General features: G+C 45.9%; 1 protein-coding gene across 1 annotated transcript; it reads left to right on the plus strand.

Annotated features, from left to right (window-relative positions):
* The first annotated feature begins 496 nt into the window (after window positions 1-496).
* Window positions 497-3,127, plus strand: LOC130565063 (P2Y purinoceptor 14-like). The gene is made up of 2 exons (XM_057351602.1): window positions 497-562; window positions 1,471-3,127. Exon 2 carries the CDS (start codon window positions 1,473-1,475, stop codon window positions 2,439-2,441), a length of 969 nt encoding a protein of 322 aa, XP_057207585.1. The 5' UTR covers window positions 497-562; window positions 1,471-1,472; the 3' UTR covers window positions 2,442-3,127.
* Window positions 3,128-20,097: the final 16,970 nt, after the last annotated feature.

The raw sequence follows: 20,097 nt of genomic DNA on the forward strand, positions 1-20,097 counted from the left end.
GTCATACATTAAAACCTGAAATTATTTTGAAGATCTCATCTATTATTATGTAACCAAACAAATATATGTTTTCTTCTAAAAAATATGTTTATTCACATCATAACTTAATTTGTGTCAGCTACTTGAGACACATCTTATACATTTTAATTTGATTCATTAAAGAATTTCATTCAACAAAGGTATAAAAACTTAAGAACATATATGCTATATAGAGATTATTAAGTAAATAAGTAAATATAAACATGTTAAATAATGTGAATGCAGAGAAAAAAGCCCTTTATCAATGAAAAGCAAAGAACCAGGCTCAGGTTTGCAAAAGACCAGAAGGTTGGACTGTAAGGAACTACAGTAAGGGCATCTTCTCTGAATGCAGCTTTGGCCAACAGCAGGCCATCTAGTGAGAGCCGCCGAGCAAGACCGCCCACATGACATATCGCTCTTATTTTCAATTCCTGTCACACAGGGCACGCCTCCTTCCTCTGCTGTGTGAGGCATACTGTAACTGCTCAATCTAAATCTTCTGCTCCCCTCTCCAATGATACATGTTGATTCAGCTCTTCAAGTAAGTTAGTTTCCTTAATAGAATTTGTATTCATCCACCAAAATGTTTTTGCAATAAATAACTATGTTTATATTACCTTTTTATATACAATAAATCACACTATTAATAATACTAATACTAATAATTATTGATTGGATATAAAACGGTATTACAAACGTTGTTTGATGGTACTCATCAAATTGTCAAGTTAATCTTAAAATATTTAATGTATTTAAAAATAACTATATTATAGGTCAAATATTGTAAACATAGGCCCGGTTTCACAGACATCTTATTTTAAGCCAGGACTATGCCACAGTTGAATTAAGATATTTATGTCGCTTTTATAAAAATGCCTTTTTTAAGAATACATTACTGGTGTGCATCTCCAGACAAAACAATGGCACTGATATATTTTAAGATATTTCTGGGCAAGTTGTATTCAGTTAAGACAGGTCATACATTCATTTTAGTCTGGGACTAACTTTAAGCCTTGCCAGTGAAACGGGGCCATAATGTATTAATCAGCTGTATTTTGGACTTGAATATTCCAGTTTTATTACTGTACTAAGATGTACAAAGTGCTATGCTTCTTTCACCAAATAAGTAAGAACTATTTCAATTTCTTATAGAATTATTTCTATTTTCTATTTTTTGCCATTTTTCCAAGTGCCTGGTTTAAAACAAATTTCAAAAACAGAAAGGAATAAATAATGACGTTTATGATTTCGATAGCTGTTCAAAGTTACATTTTGTAACGAGTAATAATGAATTGTGTTGATGTTGGCGTAAGTTATGTGTTTAATTATTGAACAAAAATTAATTTACCAACAATGTATGCACATTTAACTTTTTTAATTGTCCCAAAATTGAAAGAATGTTGTTGTTGTTATCAACGCAACTTATCAAGAACTTTTTTATTGTTTCAGATATGGACTACAGCAATGAGACTCAGACAATGGAAAGAAATTGCACAAATTTACACAGTGTGTTCACACGGCAGGTTATGCCTGTATTCTACTCCGTCACCTGTGTTTGTGCGTTTATACTCAATGGATTTGCCGCTTGGATCTTCTTCAGAGTTCCAAGCACCTCAGTCTTGGTGGTTTACCTAAAAAACATGGTGGTGGCTGACATGCTGATGCTCTTCACATACCCCTGGCGTGTGGCGAGAGATCTGGGTTACGGTGGCTTGCAGTTAAAACTCATAGTTTGCCGCTACATTGCTGTACTTTTCTACCTGAGCATGTACACTGGAATCATATTTATGAGCCTTATCAGCTTGGAACGTTATTTTAAAATCGTCCGCGGCACGTCAAACGTATCGTCCCTTCTACAGCGTGTCACGGTGGGAAAGGTTCTGGCGCTCTTAGCATGGACTGTTATGATCATCTGTATGTTGCCAAACTCCATATTAACCAACCAGCCCATTCCTGAGGATTATTACTGCATGGAACTAAAAAGTTCACTGGGTCAACACTGGCATAAAATTTCTGTCCACTTTAATGTCGGAGTCTTCTGGGTGGCTTTCCTGTTGATCATGTTTTGCTACACCTCTATAGCATGTCATGTGTACCGCTCCTACAGAAGGGTGCAACAGGACAGTAGTGAGGCAGGACGACGGTCAAATCGACGCATCTTCAGCTTGCTGGCCGTCTTCGTATTGTGCTTTGTACCCTACCACATTTGCCGTGTGCCCTACACACTCAGCCAAATCAACGATTGCATTAACAACCACTTCATTCTCTTCCAGATAAAGGAGGTCACACTCTTCCTATCCTCACTTAACGTTTGTCTGGATCCCGTCATTTACTTCTTTATGTGCAGAACCTTCAGAGAGTCACTCTTGCAAAAGATGTCTTCAGTTAAAGGTAAAAACAGAAGGCTGAGGAATCTGTAAAACAAAACAATGATGAACAAGACAAACCACACCTGGTTTCCTCAGCATGAACAGCTTAAACATTGTGGTGAGCATGTCAAATGGAACTAAAGACCACACAGAAAGCTGCTAGTTTTTCACAAAACCACAAAGATGTAGAAAATGATGTTCTGTAGAATTAGGATGCGTACTTAGATTTCTGAAATAAGCAATGAGCACAAACTTCGTATGTGCACACATTTATGGCTGGAGAATACAAAAGCTGTTCAGTGGAAATGCTGAGAGAAATATTGGTTCTCTTCTGCCCACTCTTCAGGACTTCCAGAGTGAAGCAAAGGGCAGAAAAAAATCATCACAGATTCCACACAGCTTGGACGTTACCACTTTGATGTATTGTCCTCTGGCCGGCGCTTCAGTGCACTGAACACGGCTGTTTCTGCTGATTGTGTCTTTCTGGTATCTGGGTCTTGTTTTATTCATTGTTGATTATAGGTTACCAATACCACCGTCATCCGCCCAAGGAAACTTGTTTGAAACACAACTACTTCAAACAAGCTTTTATCTGTTTGTGGTGGAGCAGAAACAAATGACACTGTTGCAAAATATTTTGATTAAAAACCACAAATGATTTCCTCAGCATGAATAGCATGAAGAGGTGAACATGCCAAATGAAACAAAAGGCCACACAAAAATGTGGGTCAAAACTTTTTCACAAAAACACAAAGATGGAGAAACCGTTCTGTAGAATTAGGATGTGTACTTAGATTTCTGAAATAATGAATGAGCACAAATTGATTTGCACACATTTCTACTGTTTGTGAAAAATGCAAAAGCTGTACTGCCCTTTTCAGAGGTGCTTTTTGAGTGTGAGTTTTTCTTAAATGCCCATTGTTATTTATCACAGCAGAAGCATCGTGAAGCGGAGGAGGGTCTTGTATCACACTGAAGGGGTTTATTCTGCCGTAACAGCCGTCTGCATGTACGTTACCCCACACGGCTATATACTTGCCACATGAGAAAAAATGGACATGATATATGAATTTGAAATATTTTATTAGCTTATTTGATGTTTTATCCCAAATTTCAAACGAAGAGAAATAGTTCCAAGCAGTCATGAAGCGATTTTCTCACAAAATGGCGCCAGATGGTAATTTTTGTTGTAGCAGAATGATATAAAACACACAAGTAGTACTACCATGTGTTATTAGTTTATTTCATTTTTTAATAACAAACCTTGGAATGTAACGACTGGCCAATCAGAATCAATCATTCCAGCGAGCCGTGCCCTAATGTTATTTTAAGGCAGCTAGAGCTGTAGTAGGCTACAGTTAAAACAAAGCTATATATTTTAAGCTTCTTGCTAAAATTACCCACACTGTAAAAACGAAGGTGCCTAAAATATCCTGTTGTGTACCCAAAGAATCTTTCTTTTTTACAGTGTGTGGAGTCATTTTTTTAGAGAGGGACAGGCTTCAAAATGTTCTCTCAATAGAGATGTTTTTTATTTTGTGTATAGGGGAGACTGGGGACGGTTGCAACATGGGACAGTTGCAACATGGCTTATTCCTCCGGTCAGGAATGAGCTAGAGTGAGGATGCTCATACTACATATGTTTAGTTAGTCCCTTCACCCTTCTGGAAAAAAATAGACATGTGACCATTCCTTCTTTTTAATGCTCAGATGTTTTTCTCTCACTGTCTAAACTGTTTGTGTTAACATTTATATCATTTAAATCAGCGTTTTCTTAGCTTCTAAGAGGCATTGCTAGCACGTGTCAAAGCTATTGTGTCCAGCTAGAATAGCCATTTCTATCATGGCTGCCAGTGTAGTAAAAACTTGTCATATTATGCATAATTCAATTCTAATTCTAACTCTCCTTTAAAGTAGAGACTGTCAGACTATACCACAGTGTGGCCTACATTAAAAACATATAGCCTAACAATTATAATAACAACAACAACAACAACAATAAGTAAGGAATAATTGACGAAAGGCCGTCCAAATATTCGAAAGTTAATGCACACCCCGAGGTGGTAATGTGACACGAACACGACACTTCCACTACAGGAAGCGGAGTAATTGAACGGACCAGAGTCAATTATTCTGCTTATACCACAGGACATTGTTCAAATGTTTAATTTCAACGTTTGTCATGTTATCGTCTTTAAAATGCTGTTGATGGTAGGACTACTTTCTTGTGCATCTCATTTCAAGCATCCATTAGACGCGAACGGACTCGGAGGCTAGTTGAGCCACTGCGGCTACGTGGTGTGTGTCTGAGAAAATGTGTCCAGGAATTTGTCCCGGGATGATTCGATTTTGTTCATTCACACTGCCAGTGATTTCCTGGAATCTGTGCGTGCGTTCACACACCTCCAGTGAAGATCCCGTAAAAATATGTGACGTAATAAACTGCAATGTAATGTTATGTGAATTTTTTTTTATTGTCGTGAAAATCGGGTTGATCACGGTAAAAGATATTTCCTTGCGGTGTTTTTAGGTGGCTAAATAGCACAATTTGTTATTATAACTGCCTTCCTTTATTTAGTGCCAAATAGGGCTAAATAATCTCTCTTTTTTTGGTTAATATTGTATAGCATAAAGGGGCGTAGCTACATGGTGGCCATGGGTGGCCACGGCTACCCCTGAATGATGGATGGCCACCTATCTGGCCACCTCTGTTGTGCGAAGCAGTTTTAAGATGTGTGTCGGAGTTTACGGAGTGCTGCGCAGATCATTTAGCATATGCACTGAAAGTAACGCGAGAACATTACTCTTGCGTTAATATGATGTCATATGCGGACGCACTGACGCAAACAGTCTGAGCGCTATAGCTGAACAGCTGCTAACCGCTTCGTGACAGGTACTGTCTGTGTACCATGGAAGTTCATCGCGAGCAAAAGGGTCAGGTCAGTAAAATCGGTCTTGTTTAACTGGATTTCACTCATTAATTACATTTTCACGAAAGTTTAAGTTGGGGGTACTGCTATGTTTATTTTCTATAAAAAATGCTAACTTACTGCAAATAATAGCTAGTAAATTATTTTAAAATAATGTAAGCACATGAAAGCATTGCAAATAAATTGTTTACTTTACGTTCTTTGTGTATGTTTTTGATCAGCAAACTATGTGTAATGAAGAATTGGTGTAAATTACAGTAGAAGTTAAAGAATTTCTGTCTGTAAGCATTTTTTGGTCACCCTAATAAAATCACTGGGTCTTACCTGGCCACCTCTAAAAAAAGTTCTGGCTACGCCCCTGGTAGCATATATTGTTGCCTTTTGCAAATGACAAAGACGTCAATTTTAAAACAAACTTTTTTATTTATATTTTTTATTGGTAAATGCATAACAATGAAGAGGAATGAGGCACAAGAACGCAAGGTAAGCTATAGCCCAATGAGATTAAGCTAAATATAAGCTATATATAAAATGTCATACGAAAACAAATAAAAGCAAATTGTTCAGGCTTGTTCGGTGCGAATTTACACAGCCTTAATGAAAAAATATAAAGGAATGCTGCGAAGTAAAAATTAGCCAGTATTTTTGCAACATAACTGCAATAGAAAAGGCACGGTATAATAATTTTTCCATAATATGATGTACAAAAATGTGAGTTTAAAAAGAAATTTATCGTTTTTAAAACAAAGTTTGAGAAAAGTTTTTTGCATTTAGATTTTGTAACCATTTCGGAATTAGATCACGCAGATCGAATGAAAAACCCTTAGGGCCTAAAGCATATTGCACATAATGCTATAAATAATAACTTTGTTTAATAAAGTGGTTTCCCTTTCTGTCGGTCTCTCGACGTTGTGTCGAACCGACAGAATGGGGTTTGTCTTGAGAACCTATCATCTTCTGAGTATTTAGAAAAGGCCAATGAAAATTGGCGAATGAAATTTGCATGCCGGGCTCCTCCCCGGATGTCCGGGTATAAGAGGGAAGCCGGAGTGCTCATTCATTCACCTTTTGTTCTTCAGAGCCTAAGCATCTGATGAGCACTTCCAGATCTTCGCTGATCTTCCAGATCTTCGCTGGTCCTATCCTGCTGGAATCTACGACATGGTGCAGCGGACGGTCCCTTCCTGCAGCGACTTTCCCCTGGGCGTCTCGGCAGTTCCAGAAGTGTCTGAGCAATATTTCCTTTTTTCTAAAAGAGCAAATTTCTCCAGCGTGGCATGTCCCACTGTTCTCTTGGGTGCGACGCGCTCATTGAGGAAGGGGATGGACACGATGTCTGTCTCAGGTGTTTGGGTCTCAGGCACGCTGAGGCAGCCTTCGTGGATACATCATGCCCGCACTGCGGGAAGATGCCTATCCAGACATTGCGGTCACGGGTGGAGGTATTCTTTATGGATAAAGCCACCACCTCGTCTGTTACCCGATCCGTGACGGCAGTGACTACGGCCCTGCCGCCCGTTTCGGTTAACACCGGGGGTGATATGGGGATCACCGTGAACGTTAGACCGCCAGCCACAGGCTCACGGACCGTTCACGCCCCGTCTCGCTCGTCTGACCATTCCTTAAAAGACGGTCCTACCCCGTCTTGTTCCTCCGCCACGTACTCGGAAGTGCGTGACGAAAATGAGATGTCGATCGTAGCATCGGAGGGCGACCTCTTGGCATCCGACCCCTATGATTCCTCGGAGCTCCCTCCCCCGGGGGGTCGAGCCCAGGAAGAAGCGGACGTTGAGATGTCAACCATGCTCTTCCGGGCCGCCGCGAGCATTGGGCTGCAGTGCACAGCACCGCCTTTACCCCAGCGCTCGCGGTTGGATACGTGGTACCTGGGGTCTGAGCGTGGCTCCGAGCCGCGCCCAGCGCCGGTCCCGTTCTTCCCAGAGGTGCATGATGAGCTGAGTAAGACTTGGAACGTGCCCCTCACGGCTCGTTCCAATCAGAAAGGCTCAGTCGCCCTTACTTCCCTCGATGGTGGGGCGGCCAGGGGCTATGTCGAGATCCCCCAGGTGGAGCGTGCTGTCGCGGTGCACATGTGCCCTCAGACAGCGGCCACCTGGAGGGCTCGGCCTAGACTCCCATCCAAGGCGTGTAAGTTTTCAGCATCGCTGGTGTCAAAGGCTTACACGACTGTGGGTCAGGCCGCCTCCTCCCTCCACGCCATGGCCATCCTGCAGGTCCATCAGGCCAAGGCGTTGAAGGAGCTCCACGAGGGCAAGACCGACCCAACGGTAATGCAGGAACTCCATACCGCCACCGATCTCGCTCTACGGGCGACTAAGGTGACGGCACGGGCCTTGGGTCGGGCGATGTCCACCATGGTGGTCCAAGAGAGGCACCTCTGGCTCAACCTTGCGCAGATGCGGGACGCCGAGAAGATTCGCTTTCTCGACGCCCCCATCTCGCAGGGAGGGCTGTTTGGTGACACCGTTGAGAATTTCTCTCAGCAGTTCTCGACGGTGAAGAAGCAGACGGAGGCTATCAGGCACATTCTGCCATGCCGTGACTCGGCCGCCGTCAGGCCTTGGAGATCCCGAGCGGCGTCTGCTTCCCAGCAGCCTCGGCCCTCTTCTACTCCGGTTCCGGCTCCAGCGCCCCCTTCTCAGGCTGCCTCCGGGAAAAGGATGTCACAGAGGAAACCGCCTCCCCGTCAGCAGCCGTCGCGGAAGCAGAAGCGGCCCTGACGGAGAGACCCCAGGGAGATTGAGACTACCACCGGGCCCGATTCCAGCCACCACATCGCTGGGTCGGATAGGGACGGTTCCTGCCCCGTCCTACCATCAGCTGGTTCCCCCTGGGGGGCCAGCGCCCACTTCCTCACAAAAAGAGTTTCCTCTCTCTCTGGGTTTTCACAGCCGTTCCCACCCTCTGGTCGACGGTGGACGGCAACTCGACGTTGCGTCACGGCGAAGCACAATGTCGAGTATAAACACCAGCCTTCAGCACTCTCAGACAGACAGTGCGTCGAGCCGGACAATCGCCAGGCAGGAAAAACAGCAGAGCAGATCTCCTCCCCGGGGGTCCTCCCCCGGCAAGGAATCCATACTGCTAGCCATCGAACCACCCTCCGCGGGGGCGATGAAGCAGATCAAACCTCTAGTCCCCCTGTCACAGTTTCTGGGAGCCTGGTCTCAGCTTCCAAGACTGTCAGGCTGGCTGAGGAAGACGATCCGTCTCGGCTACGCGATTCAGTTCGCTACACGTCCGCCCAAGCTCCGGGGCGTCCTTTTTACCTCAGTCAGAGGCAGGGATGCCCCCGTACTTCGGGCGGAGGTCGCCTCCCTTCTGGTGAAGGGAGCGATCGAGCCCGTCCCACCGGCCGAGATGTTCAGCGGGTTCTACAGCCCGTACTTCATTGTCCCCAAGAAAGGCGGGGGGTTGCGCCCTATCTTGGATTTGCGTGTTCTGAACAGGCACCTACACAAGCTGCCTTTCAGGATGGTCACGCAGAAGCGCATCCTGGCGTCAGTCAGGCGTCAGGACTGGTTCATGGCAATCGACCTGAAGGATGCGTACTTTCATGTCTCGATCCTCCCTTGACACCGGCCGTTCCTGCGGTTCGCGTTCGAGGGACAGGCATATCAGTACAGGGTCCTCCCCTTCGGTCTGTCCCTGTCTCCACGTGTCTTTACGAAGGTCGTGGAGGCCGCCCTTCTTCCCCTCAGGGAAGAAGGTGTGCGGGTACTCAACTATCTCGACGACTGGCTCATCTCGGCTCACTCGCGAGATCTGTTGTGTACACACAGGGATCTGGTGCTCCGGCACCTAGATCGGTTGGGGCTGCAGGTCAACTGGGAAAAGAGCAGGCTCTCCCCCGTGCAGAGCATCTCATTTCTCGGTATGGAACTCGACTCTGTCTCCATGACAGCACGACTGACTACAGAGCGTGCCCGGTCAGTGTTACGCTGCCTGAAGCACTTCAGGCAGCCGGAGGTCTCCCTGAAACAATTTCAGAGGCTCCTGGGGCACATGGCATCCTCGGTGGGGGTGGTCCCCCTCGGGTTGATGGACATGCGACCGCTCCAACACTGGCTACAGAGTCGGGTTCCTTGGAGAGCGTGGCACACCGGCAGCAGGCGTATGGTCATCACGTCCTTCTGCTGGCGCACCCTGACCCCTTGGTCGTCTATGGCCTTCCTACGGGAGGGGTCCCCCTAGGGCAGGTATCAAGGCACGTCGTGGTAACGACGGATGCCTCCCTTCAGGGCTGGGGTGCTGTGTGCAACGGGCACGCAGTGGCGGGGCGGTGGACGGGCCCCTGCCTGCGTTGGCATATCAACTGCCTAGAGTTGTGGGCTGTGCTACTTGCGCTGAAGATGGGAGCAGTTCGGCCGGGTGCAGGTGGACCTGTTTGCCTCCCCGGACTCCACCCATTGTCCGCTTTGGTACTCCCTGTCCGATGCTCCCCTTGGTACGGATGCCCTTGCGCACAGCTGACAAGAGGAAGTACGCCTTCCCCCCAGTGAGCCTCATTGCACAGACCCTGTGCAAGGTCAGGGAAGAGGAGCATCAAGTGCTACTAGTTGCGCCCTATTGGCCCAACCGGACTTGGTTCTAGCCGATTCCCTTGAGGAAGGACCTCCTTTCTCAGGGGAAGGGCACGTTTTGGCATCCCAGGCCAGACCTCTGGAACCTCCATGTCTGGCCCCTGGATGGGACGAGGAGATCCTGAGCGACCTACCCCCGGCAGTGGTAGAGACCCTCACACAGGCTAGGGCCCCAGCCACTAGGACACTGTATGCCTTCAAGTGGTGCATCTTCTCGTCTTGGTGCTCTTCTCACGGAGAAGACCCGCAGAGATGCTCGATCAGGTACGTACTGTCCTTTCTCCAGGAGAGACTTGAGAAGAACCTCTCCCCTTCCACACTGAAAGTGTATGTTGCCGCTATAGCCGCACATCACGACCCAGTTGCTGTTAAGTCTCTAGGGCAGCATGACCTGGTCACCAGGTTCCTGAGGGGCGTGAGATGGTTGAATCCGCCTCGCCCACGCCCCGTACCCTGTTGGGACCTCGAAGTGGTCCTGGAGGGCCTCCAGAGGCCCCCCTTCGAGCCCCTAGGAGAGGCCGATCTTTCTCGCCTGTTGATAAAGACGGCCCTCCTGGTAACGCTCGCCTCATTCAAGAGGGTAGGGGACCTACAAGCATTCTCTGTGTCCTCGGGTTGCCTAGAATTCGGGCCTGGAGACTCTCACGTTATCCTGAGACCACGGCCCGGCTACGTGCCCTAGGTTCCCACCACTCCCTTCCGGGACCAGGTGGTGAACTTGCAGGCGCTCCCCACTGGGGAGGAAGAGCCAACCCCATCCGTGTTGTGTCCAGTACGCGCACTGCGCCTCTACTTGGACCGCACGCAGGGCTTCAGAAGCTCTGAGCAGCTCTTTGTCTGTTTTGGAGGTCAGCAGAAGGGGAGAGCAGTCTCCAAACAGAGACTGGCGCACTGGATCGTGGATGCCATATCCTTGGCATACCATCCCTTAGGAGTTAAGGCGCACTCCACTTGGGCTGTCGCCTCCTCGTGGGCACTGGCTCAGGGCGCCTCTCTGGCAGACATCTGCAGAGCTGCGGGTTGGGCTACGCCCAATACCTTCGTGAGGTTCTACAACTTCCGAGTTGAACCAGTGTCAGCCCGCGTCCTGCAGGGCAACAGGTAGGACCGGCAGCCGTTGGGCGTACGCCTGCGGAAGCCCTTCCCCCTTCGGGGGGAGCAGTGGCGATCCCGCCTCACTTCTTTCCCCTCGGGTAAAGAACAGGCATTCCATCCATCACTAAGCACCCTTCCAGGGGACAGGCTGGGCAGAGCAGGCCTGCCCCCGTAGGTCAGGGAACAGTTCAGTTATCTCCCACAAAGCTCTAACCAGACGTAGTGCTCCAGACGTGGTAACCCCCCCTCCGTGGGCTGTTCCGTCTGATGTATCCTCATGAATGGTTCCCACCTTGGCAACCCATGACCTCCCCAGGTGGACTCCCACCTTGCGGTTAACTCCTGCAGTCCGCACTTTCTTCCCATGAGTTCTCCCCTGATGGTGAGACCATGTGGTGTCTCCACTAATTCCTCCCTATGGTAGGTAGTGGCCTCTGCAGCGTTTTTCCCCCAGGGGGAATAATGCTTACCCAGTGGCCCGTACCGTGCCGGGCGGCTTCTCGCCATTTAGAGAATTAGGCCTCCGCCCGTGACGGCCGGCGTTAGGGGGCTTCCCAACTTTTTGTGGAAAGCTCTGGGTCCCCCTTCCTCTCCACTGGAAGGTCATAATTTCGCGTTAGCGTGTTCGTCTGACTCGCCCAGACCAGTCAACGTCACTCCGCAGAGATTGTGACACGGCTCAGTGCTGTGGCGTTTTCCAAAGGAACCCCATTCTGTCGGTTCGACACAACGTCGAGAGACCGACAGAAAGGGAACGTCTTGGTTACGGATGTAACCTCAGTTCCCTGATGGAGGGAACGAGACGTTGTGTCCCTCATGCCACAACACTGGCCGCCCACCCCAGCGGTCGGGGGAGGATGCTTTAGGCTCCTCAGACCAAAGGTGAATGAATGAGTAAGCCGGCTTCCCTCTTATACCCGGACATCCGGGGAGGAGCCCGGCATGCAAATTTCATTCACCAATTTTCATTGGCCTTTTCTAAATACTCAGAAGATGATAGGTTCTCAAGACAAACCCCATTCTCTCGGTTCGACACAACATCTCGTTCCCTCCATCAGGGAACCGAGGTTACATCCGTAACCAAGACGTTTCCATCACTCTGGTTTTATTCGAATATTGAAGTTTCACATCCGAAACGAGTGATGGAAATGCTAAATTTCGAATTAAAAACCCCTAATTCGCAAAAAAGTTTTTACGCTCATTTGAGGTGGTTTTTAATTTTTGTGAAAAAGGGTTAATGCGAATAATTGGAGATGGAAATGCATTTGCCGAATAAATTCCTCCACAACTGCACGGCGTAACCGGACTAACCAGAGTACTGATCTTGTTATACACCGCATCAGAAATGTTGTTATGGTCATTCTTAAATGCCTGAGCAAAGTCATCAACTCTTAGAACTGTCACAACTATGTTTCCCAAAGCACCCACAAAAGCACCGCATTTATTGTGTTTCGTAATGGTCTGCTTGCGCAAGTATTACTATATATGAACATGTTTATATTCAGTGGCTCCTCTTACTTTTCTTAATGATATTTAGTGGCAGTTTATTAGGAAGTGACAGTTGACTAGTTGGTTGGAAACAGTGCTTATTCGCAAATGTTTTATGCGATATTCCAATTTTGTGCATAAGCTAAATTCGCAACTTTGGATGGAAACCTGGCTAGTGTCTGCACAGAAACTCGTGGGCTTCTCTGCAGCACAGCACATGGCATTGTTTGTTTTGGCGTGCCATGTGTTCTCCTGTCTCGTCTCTTGACCCCTCGTTAGCTTCCTGCCAGTGTCTGATTCCCCACACCTGACCATTGTTATTATCCCTTGTAGTTTCCCTATTTAATGCCTTTGTGTTTGCTGTCCTGGGGCCCATTTCAGAAAGGAGGTTTAGTGAAAACTCTGAGTATATTAACCCTGAAATGAGGGAAACTCTGGGTTCCCTTTCTGTAGGCCTCTCGACGTTGTGTCGAGCCGAAAGATGGGGTTCGTCCTTGAGAACCAATCGCTTCCGACTTCTTAGAAAAGGCCAATGAAATTTGCATCCCGGACTCCGCCCCCAGATATCCGGGTATAAAAGGAAGACAGCGTGCCTCATTCATTCATCTTTTGTTCTTCGGAGTCTTCGCTCATGATCAACAGACTTTGCTACAAGATAGCAACTACAAGACTGCCGGTTCTACGACGTGGTGCAGCGGACTGTCCCTTCCTGCGGCGACTTCCCCTGGACGTCTCGGATGTGTTCGAGACTTCTAAAAGAGCAAATTTCTCCAGTGTGGCATGTCCCGCTGTTCTCGTGGGTGCAACACACTCATCGAGGAGGGGGACGGACACGAGGTCTGCTTCCAGTACGCTGGGGCAGCCCTTGTGGATACGTCCTGCCCGCACTGCAGGCGGTTGACGATTCAGACGTTGCGTCACGGGTGGCTGTGTTCCCACGGGACTCAGCCACCACCTCGTCCTGTAAAAGACCTACAGGACTATCACTGGATCTGCACCGACGTACTTTCACATCCTCCTACACCCCATCAAGATCCCTGCATTCAGTAAACCAGTGGCGTCTTGTACTGCCTTCCCATAAGGATAGTAAATCGCTTTCCCGCTCATTCTCATTCACAACTCCTTCCTGGCGGAACATTCTTCATTTGGTCCGGTCAACCACATCTCTCACAATATTCAAAAAACTACTTAAAAACCACCTCTTTTGTGAATACTTGACAGACAAATGAAAAAAGAAACACTAACCCTCTCTCTTTCTCTCAACAGGTAGTGGTCTAGCTTTTGCTGAAACTAGTAACTTTGTATTGGCACCTGTTGCATTATTGCTCCTGTATGACATATCGCTTATTGCTCCTTAAACTCTTTGTAAGTCGCTTTGGATAAAAGCGTCTGCTAAATGACTAAATGTAAATGTAATATTTACAATAATACTGTAATATATTGATATATAAAACATTTAATTTAATAGGTGTCTCTCACATTGACCCAGAGCAAAATTAAATTAGTGTACAACGTTTTATACAAATAATTTATTCTATTTAGTTTCCACTTCATTCATTTAACATATTTAATATTTTGTTCATCCAAGTTATTTTACATATTTGAACATTTTTTAAAGGTAACACAATAGTTACATTCCCTGGTAATTAGTTATGTTTATAATGTTGTAACTCTGTTACTAACTCAATTACTATTTGTGAGAAGTAACTAGTAACTATAACTACTTACTTTTTTTAAGTAACGTTCCACACACTGATCCCTGAGGAACGCTACTGGCAGCTTGTTTAAGCATTTTCACCATAAATGGGAAGAGTAAGAGGGTCTGTAGTTATCAGCAATTGAAGGGTCCGTTATAAGCTTTCATAAGCAGTGGAATAGTCAGAGCCTGCTTAAATGTAGTAGGGAAAATATCAGTGAGTAGCTAGGAGATGATTATTAGTGTGATTGATGGTGTGAGTGTGTTTATTTTGGCCTGTATGAGATGTGAGGAAATTGGGTGAAAGGGGGGAAGGTAGTAGGCTGGCTGGAGAAGTTAAGAGACTAAGCTTCACTAAGCACAAAGAAAAAGAAAAGTAGCGTTAAACAGGAAGTGGCTGAAGATGAGAGGAGGAAGTGAAAGGTTTTAAAGGGTCTGTCAGATATATTGCTGGTGTGGTTAGAGGTTTTAACACTGTGGACAATTGCAGAGAAAGGAGACTAATGACTAATAGTCACTGAGATCATCTGTATCTTTAGTTTTGTGCTATGTTCTTTCAGCAGGCCTGAGTTTAGACTGGTGTTCGCAGAAAACATCAGAAAGCCAGGGGCTGGAGGTCAAATGTAGACCGTAAAGTTTGGAAGTCTGCAACATAGGGTTTGTCCTGGTGAATGCTGATGTCTCCAAAGAGGGGCCTGCCATCCTTACAGAATGAATAAAGTAGCAAATCGAGCTTTTTTGCGGAAGTTATAAGCAGCCCTGGGGGGTGGTACACTTCAACAAAGTGAAGCTGTGTAGGAAATGAGATGGTGACTCCATGCCATTCAGTTATAGTTATTATTAGGGCATAGTGTAGATTGTCAGAGTTATATTCTGTTATGTTTTCTTCTGGTTTTCTTCTATGTTTCCATTTGTCTGTGTTCAGTAATTAGTTTCCATAGTTGTTAATTAGTCCCACACCTGTTTCTGTTCTGCCTGATTATGTTCCCCTCTGTATTTAAGCCCTGTGTTTTCATCAGTTCTTTGTCTGGTTTTGATTGTGTTACGTGTACTTGTGTTGTTCTTCTTTTGGATTTATTAAAAGATACCCTTTTGGATTACCTTCTTCGTCATGCGCTTGTATCACACAGCATTCCATTACATGCCTAATTGGCGGTGGAAGTGAGATCAACCAGAGGGAGTTGTTAGTTCTCTGGATAAATCCATCGCTGTGTCCGAAATCGCATAATGTGACAGTACGTACTGAATTTAAATAAGTACCTACCTATCGGCCGATAAAACAGTATGTTCTATATAGTATGAGTGGGTGTAGTATGAATACATTTCGGACATTCAATTCAATTCAATTAAATTTTATTTATATAGCGCTTTTCACAATGTGCATTGTTCCAAAGCAGCTTTACAGGAGCAAATAAGAAAAACACAGAAAGGTAAAACACAGCACAGTGCATGGTGTTTATAGACCAAGCAAGATCATTATAATAAATAATATCTAATAAATAAATGAATAAATAAATAAATGCAGTCTCCCGGTGAGCAAGCCAACACTGCACTGCTCTGCTGTGGCGAGGAACCCAAACTCCAATGATGAATAATGGAGAAAAAAAACCCTCGGGAGAAACCAGGCTCAGCCGGGAGGGCCAGATCTCCTCTGACGTGTCATAGCTGCACTCAGTGACCCCGACCAAAGCCACCGAGCAACGTCCACGAAGAACAGGGAGAGCCCACGAGCCGCGACCCAGGAAGCCCCACCCGCCGAAACCGTGCAGGTCCAACCCGGTCCCATTCCGCGATCAACAACAGACAACAGAGGAACAACCAGGGAAAAGTAGTAATGGCATAATTAACTTTATTCCTCTGTTGTCCGACATCGACCACAAAACAAGACCAACCAGACCAGACCCACACAGTACCAACAAATGAAACGCCCCGAACCACAACCAACAAGCCCCCCCACTCCCTACAACACCCACCCAGCAACCTCCAATCAAAGTCACTGAGTGCAGCCATAACTTCAAACTGCTGTCGTGTGATGTAAGTTTAGCATTAAATACCAAGTATTGTAAATTTAGCATTTATGTGACAGGTAGTCCGTCTTTGCTCTCGGTTGGGGATGGAATTGTCTGAGCTGGGCCGGCCAGATGGTCGTCTTTTTCTTGGGTGGTGATGGAATTGCCTTGGATGGAGCTGGATGGTCAGTCAGTCCACAGGCTCTCGCAGGAGGATGGCACGGGATTTTCCGATGTAGCTGGCGTAATCTCTAGTTGTGGATGGGCATATGACGTTCATCTGGGACTGGCGGAATCTCTCCCTACCTCGGGATGGGCATCCCAAGGCGAGGGCAGAAACAGAAAGAGAATAATTAGCGTAGCTGCTGTTCATTAGCTATGTATTAGTGAATGCTTGGCTGAAAAGATGTGTCTTTAATCTAGATTTAAATTGGGAGAGTGTGTCTGACCCTCGAATAGTATCGGGGAGGCTATTCCAGAGTTAAGGTGCTACGTATGAGAAAGCTCTACCCCCTTTGGTGGATTTAGTTATTCTAGGTGTTATCAAAAGTCTGGAGTTTTGAGATCTTAGAGAGCGTGATGGGTTGTAGTGTGGTAGAAGCTCTGTTATGTATGTAGGGGCTAACCGTTTAAGGCTTTATAAGTGATTAAAAGAACTTTAAAGTCAATACGATACTTAATGGGTAACCAGTGAAGGGTTGATAACATTGGGGTTATGTGATCGTATTTTCTGGACCTGGTTAGAACTCTGGACATACTGTGTCCGCCATGTTTTATGGTCATGTGAACCCTATGCTCTTTGACCTGTGATGTTTTAACAACAACCTATGCGTGAGCGTTTATAAAAACATAATTTAGTCACGAGAAATTGGAGGTGATGTTCTTTCATCCAAGCCGAGGTGTCCTCTAGGCAGGCTGTAATGCGAGCTGCTACAGTGGTATCGTCTGGGTGAAACGAGATGTAGATCTGGGTGTCGTCAGCATAACAGTGATAGGAGAAGCCGTGTGCCCGTATGATGGGTCCCAAGGATGTCGTGTAGATGGAAAAAAGCAGCGGTCCAAGCACTGATCCCTGAGGGACCCCAGTGATCATGTGGTGAGCAGTGGACAGCGAGCCCCTCCATGACACCCTGAAGGATCTTCCGGAGAGGTAGGATTTGAACCAGCGGAGAGGAGAGCCTGAGATTCCTAAAGATGACAGGGTTGCTAGCAGTATCTGGTGATTGACAGTGTCAAACGCTGCAGATAGGTCTAGCAGAATCTAGACCGAGGATTTAGATTCCGCCTTGGCTAGCCGCAGTGCTCCTGTGATCGATAGCAGTGCAGTCTCAGTGGAGTGGTTTGTTTTGAAGCCAGACTGCTTGTCAACCAGTAGTTTGTTCTGGGATAGGTAGGACGACACCTGGTTGAAAGCTGCCCTTTCAAGTGTTTTTGCAATAAATGGGAGGAGAGAGACAGGTCTGTAACTGTTGGTAGTAGAGGGGTCCAATGTGGGTTTCTTCAGTAGGGGTGTGACCTGGGCCTGTTTGAATGTGGATGGAAAGGTGCCGGTGAGCAAGGAGATGTTGATGATATGTGTGAGTGCAGGTGCGAGTGTGCTGGATGTGGCCTGAAGGAGATGGGAGGGTATTGGGTCAAGGGGACAGGTGGTGGGGTGGCTGGAGAGAAGTCTGGTGACTTCAGTGTCAGTCAGTGGGGTGAAAGAGGAGAGTTCAATGTTTGAAGTGAGGGAGGTGTGTACCGAGGTCTGAGGTTTAAGAATTGTTCGCTGATGGATGATGTTTTCTCAGTGAAAAATACAGCGAAGTCCTCCGCGGTCAAAGATGAAGTGGGTGGGGGAGGAGGGGGGCAAAGAAGAGAGTTAAACGTCTTGAAAAGCTGCCGAGTGTTAGGTGCATTGCTCACCTTGGTGGTAGAGAAAGACGTTTTAGCTGTGGTAACACTAGCAGAAAAAGAGGAGAGTAGTGACTGGTAGTCCCCTAGGTCTTGCGCCATTTCCTTTCAGCAGCCCTGAGTGTACTCCGTTGTTCATGGAGGATGTCAGACAGCCAGGGGCAGGAGGGGATGGCGCGAGCTGGTCTGGAGAGCAGAGGACAAAGGTTATCTAGACAGGATGTAAGTGTTGAGCAATAAGGTGTCGGTGGTAGGTGTCCAATATAGTAATATCATCATTACTATATTGGAACAATAGAACCGTGCTGAAAATTCAGAGCTGAGAACAGTTTGTAATCGTGTCGTGTCGAACAAGGCTCATGTCGAAACATAACTGTAACCGTTTCAGACTGTGCTTAGAATGATTCAGCGTGATGGTGGGAAAGCGCTCATGTACCAACTTCACAACTGCTAGACATACTGTACTGTACTACTTATTTTTCATAGTTTCTTACAAAAGTAAACAGCTTAATAACAAGAAGTGCTCTTGCTTTCCAGTATGATAGCGGAATATTAGTTCATGCATACTTTAGGCCGTGTTCAGACCTGACTTCTTTTTCGAAGCTGCTAGCGTCTGTTTTACATTATAATCCTATGGAGTAAACCGTGTTTTCAAAAAACGTGGACAAAGTCCAATATCAGTCGCGGGATAACGTAGCATTACATTCCACGTTTCTTGCAAGCTAATTCATTACGATGACATAAAATAAAATTAATTCATTACCTCGTCGGTGAACATGATGGGCGATCTCCATACGCCTCTGGAAGGTCAAAACGACATGTCCCATGATTCCACTATCCTACATAACGTCATAGCTTCGCCTTTTGTTGTTGTTTCGAAAGTGCGCCATTTAGCGGTCCAAATATTCCATATTGTGGCTTTAAGATCTATTATACACTATAGCAGTGGTTCTTAATCCTGGTCCTTGCAACCCCCCTCTCTGCATATTTTGCATGTCTCTCGTTTTACACACCAGATTCAAATTACCAGCTCATTGGAAGAGAGCTCCATAAACGAACTGTGTTGATATGGTCCCTAGACAGTGTTCAATGCTCTCTACTACCTGCACACAGAATATCAGCTGAACTTTAAGAGCCCAGATTTGCACTACACGACTGCCTGCAGCATCTTTACACACAGACAAAACTTACTACAGAAATGTGCAGGGTAATTTTACCGCAATCATGAGATTTGCGTATGTTTTGTGCATTTAACGCCCAAAGAATCTTACATTCGCTCCTTTCGAACTGGAATTATGGCACAACCAGTGATGTTCACTCCGCAGAGCACTTTCATATATGGTCGTATTGAACAAAAGAGAAGCATTCAAAATATTCAGAGCGGGGGGTTGCAAGGACCAGGATTAAGAACCACTGCACTTTAGGCACATGGCGTCTCTTACCAGTGCTATACAGACAATACCCAGATTTTTCTCTCTTTTCTACTAGATGACACTCTATCAGCATGTATTGCATGCTTTCTGGAAGATATCTCTGTTCGGATGGGAGAATACCACTTTCATCTTAACTTAGCTAAGACCGAACATACAAAAAATAAAGCTAAATACATACTTTAGGTAGGGTTCATATCCCCACTTCATTAAAATTAAGTTAAAAACATGCTCAGAAATGTATAGGAAGTATGTTAAATATATGTTATACATAAATATTAAATATACTTTTAATTACAATAACATGATGTTATCTCATGACATCATTCTGCACTTCTTCAATCTCACATCAAATTTCTTGTCCAATCCAATGCACTTCCATCCAAAGCGACCTGCCCCCTTCACTATAAAGCAGCTAAAACGGCACCAGAAACCAGCCACTCGTTCGCAAATTTATTACGTCCTACATGTTGAATGATGCATAGTACACTATAGGAGAAAGGGAATGATACTGACATTGAAAACATGTCCGTTGGGGCGAATACAAAATGCTATTGGTTAT

The sequence above is a fragment of the Triplophysa rosa genome, linkage group LG14 (genome assembly GCF_024868665.1).
Source record: "Triplophysa rosa linkage group LG14, Trosa_1v2, whole genome shotgun sequence".
NCBI classification, from domain to species: Eukaryota; Metazoa; Chordata; class Actinopteri; order Cypriniformes; family Nemacheilidae; genus Triplophysa; species Triplophysa rosa.

Excerpts from the sequence above, each read along its gene's own strand:
- LOC130565063 (XM_057351602.1), top strand. The coding sequence starts at position 1,473 with ATGGACTACAGCAATGAGACTCAGACAATGGAAAGAAATTGCACAAAT.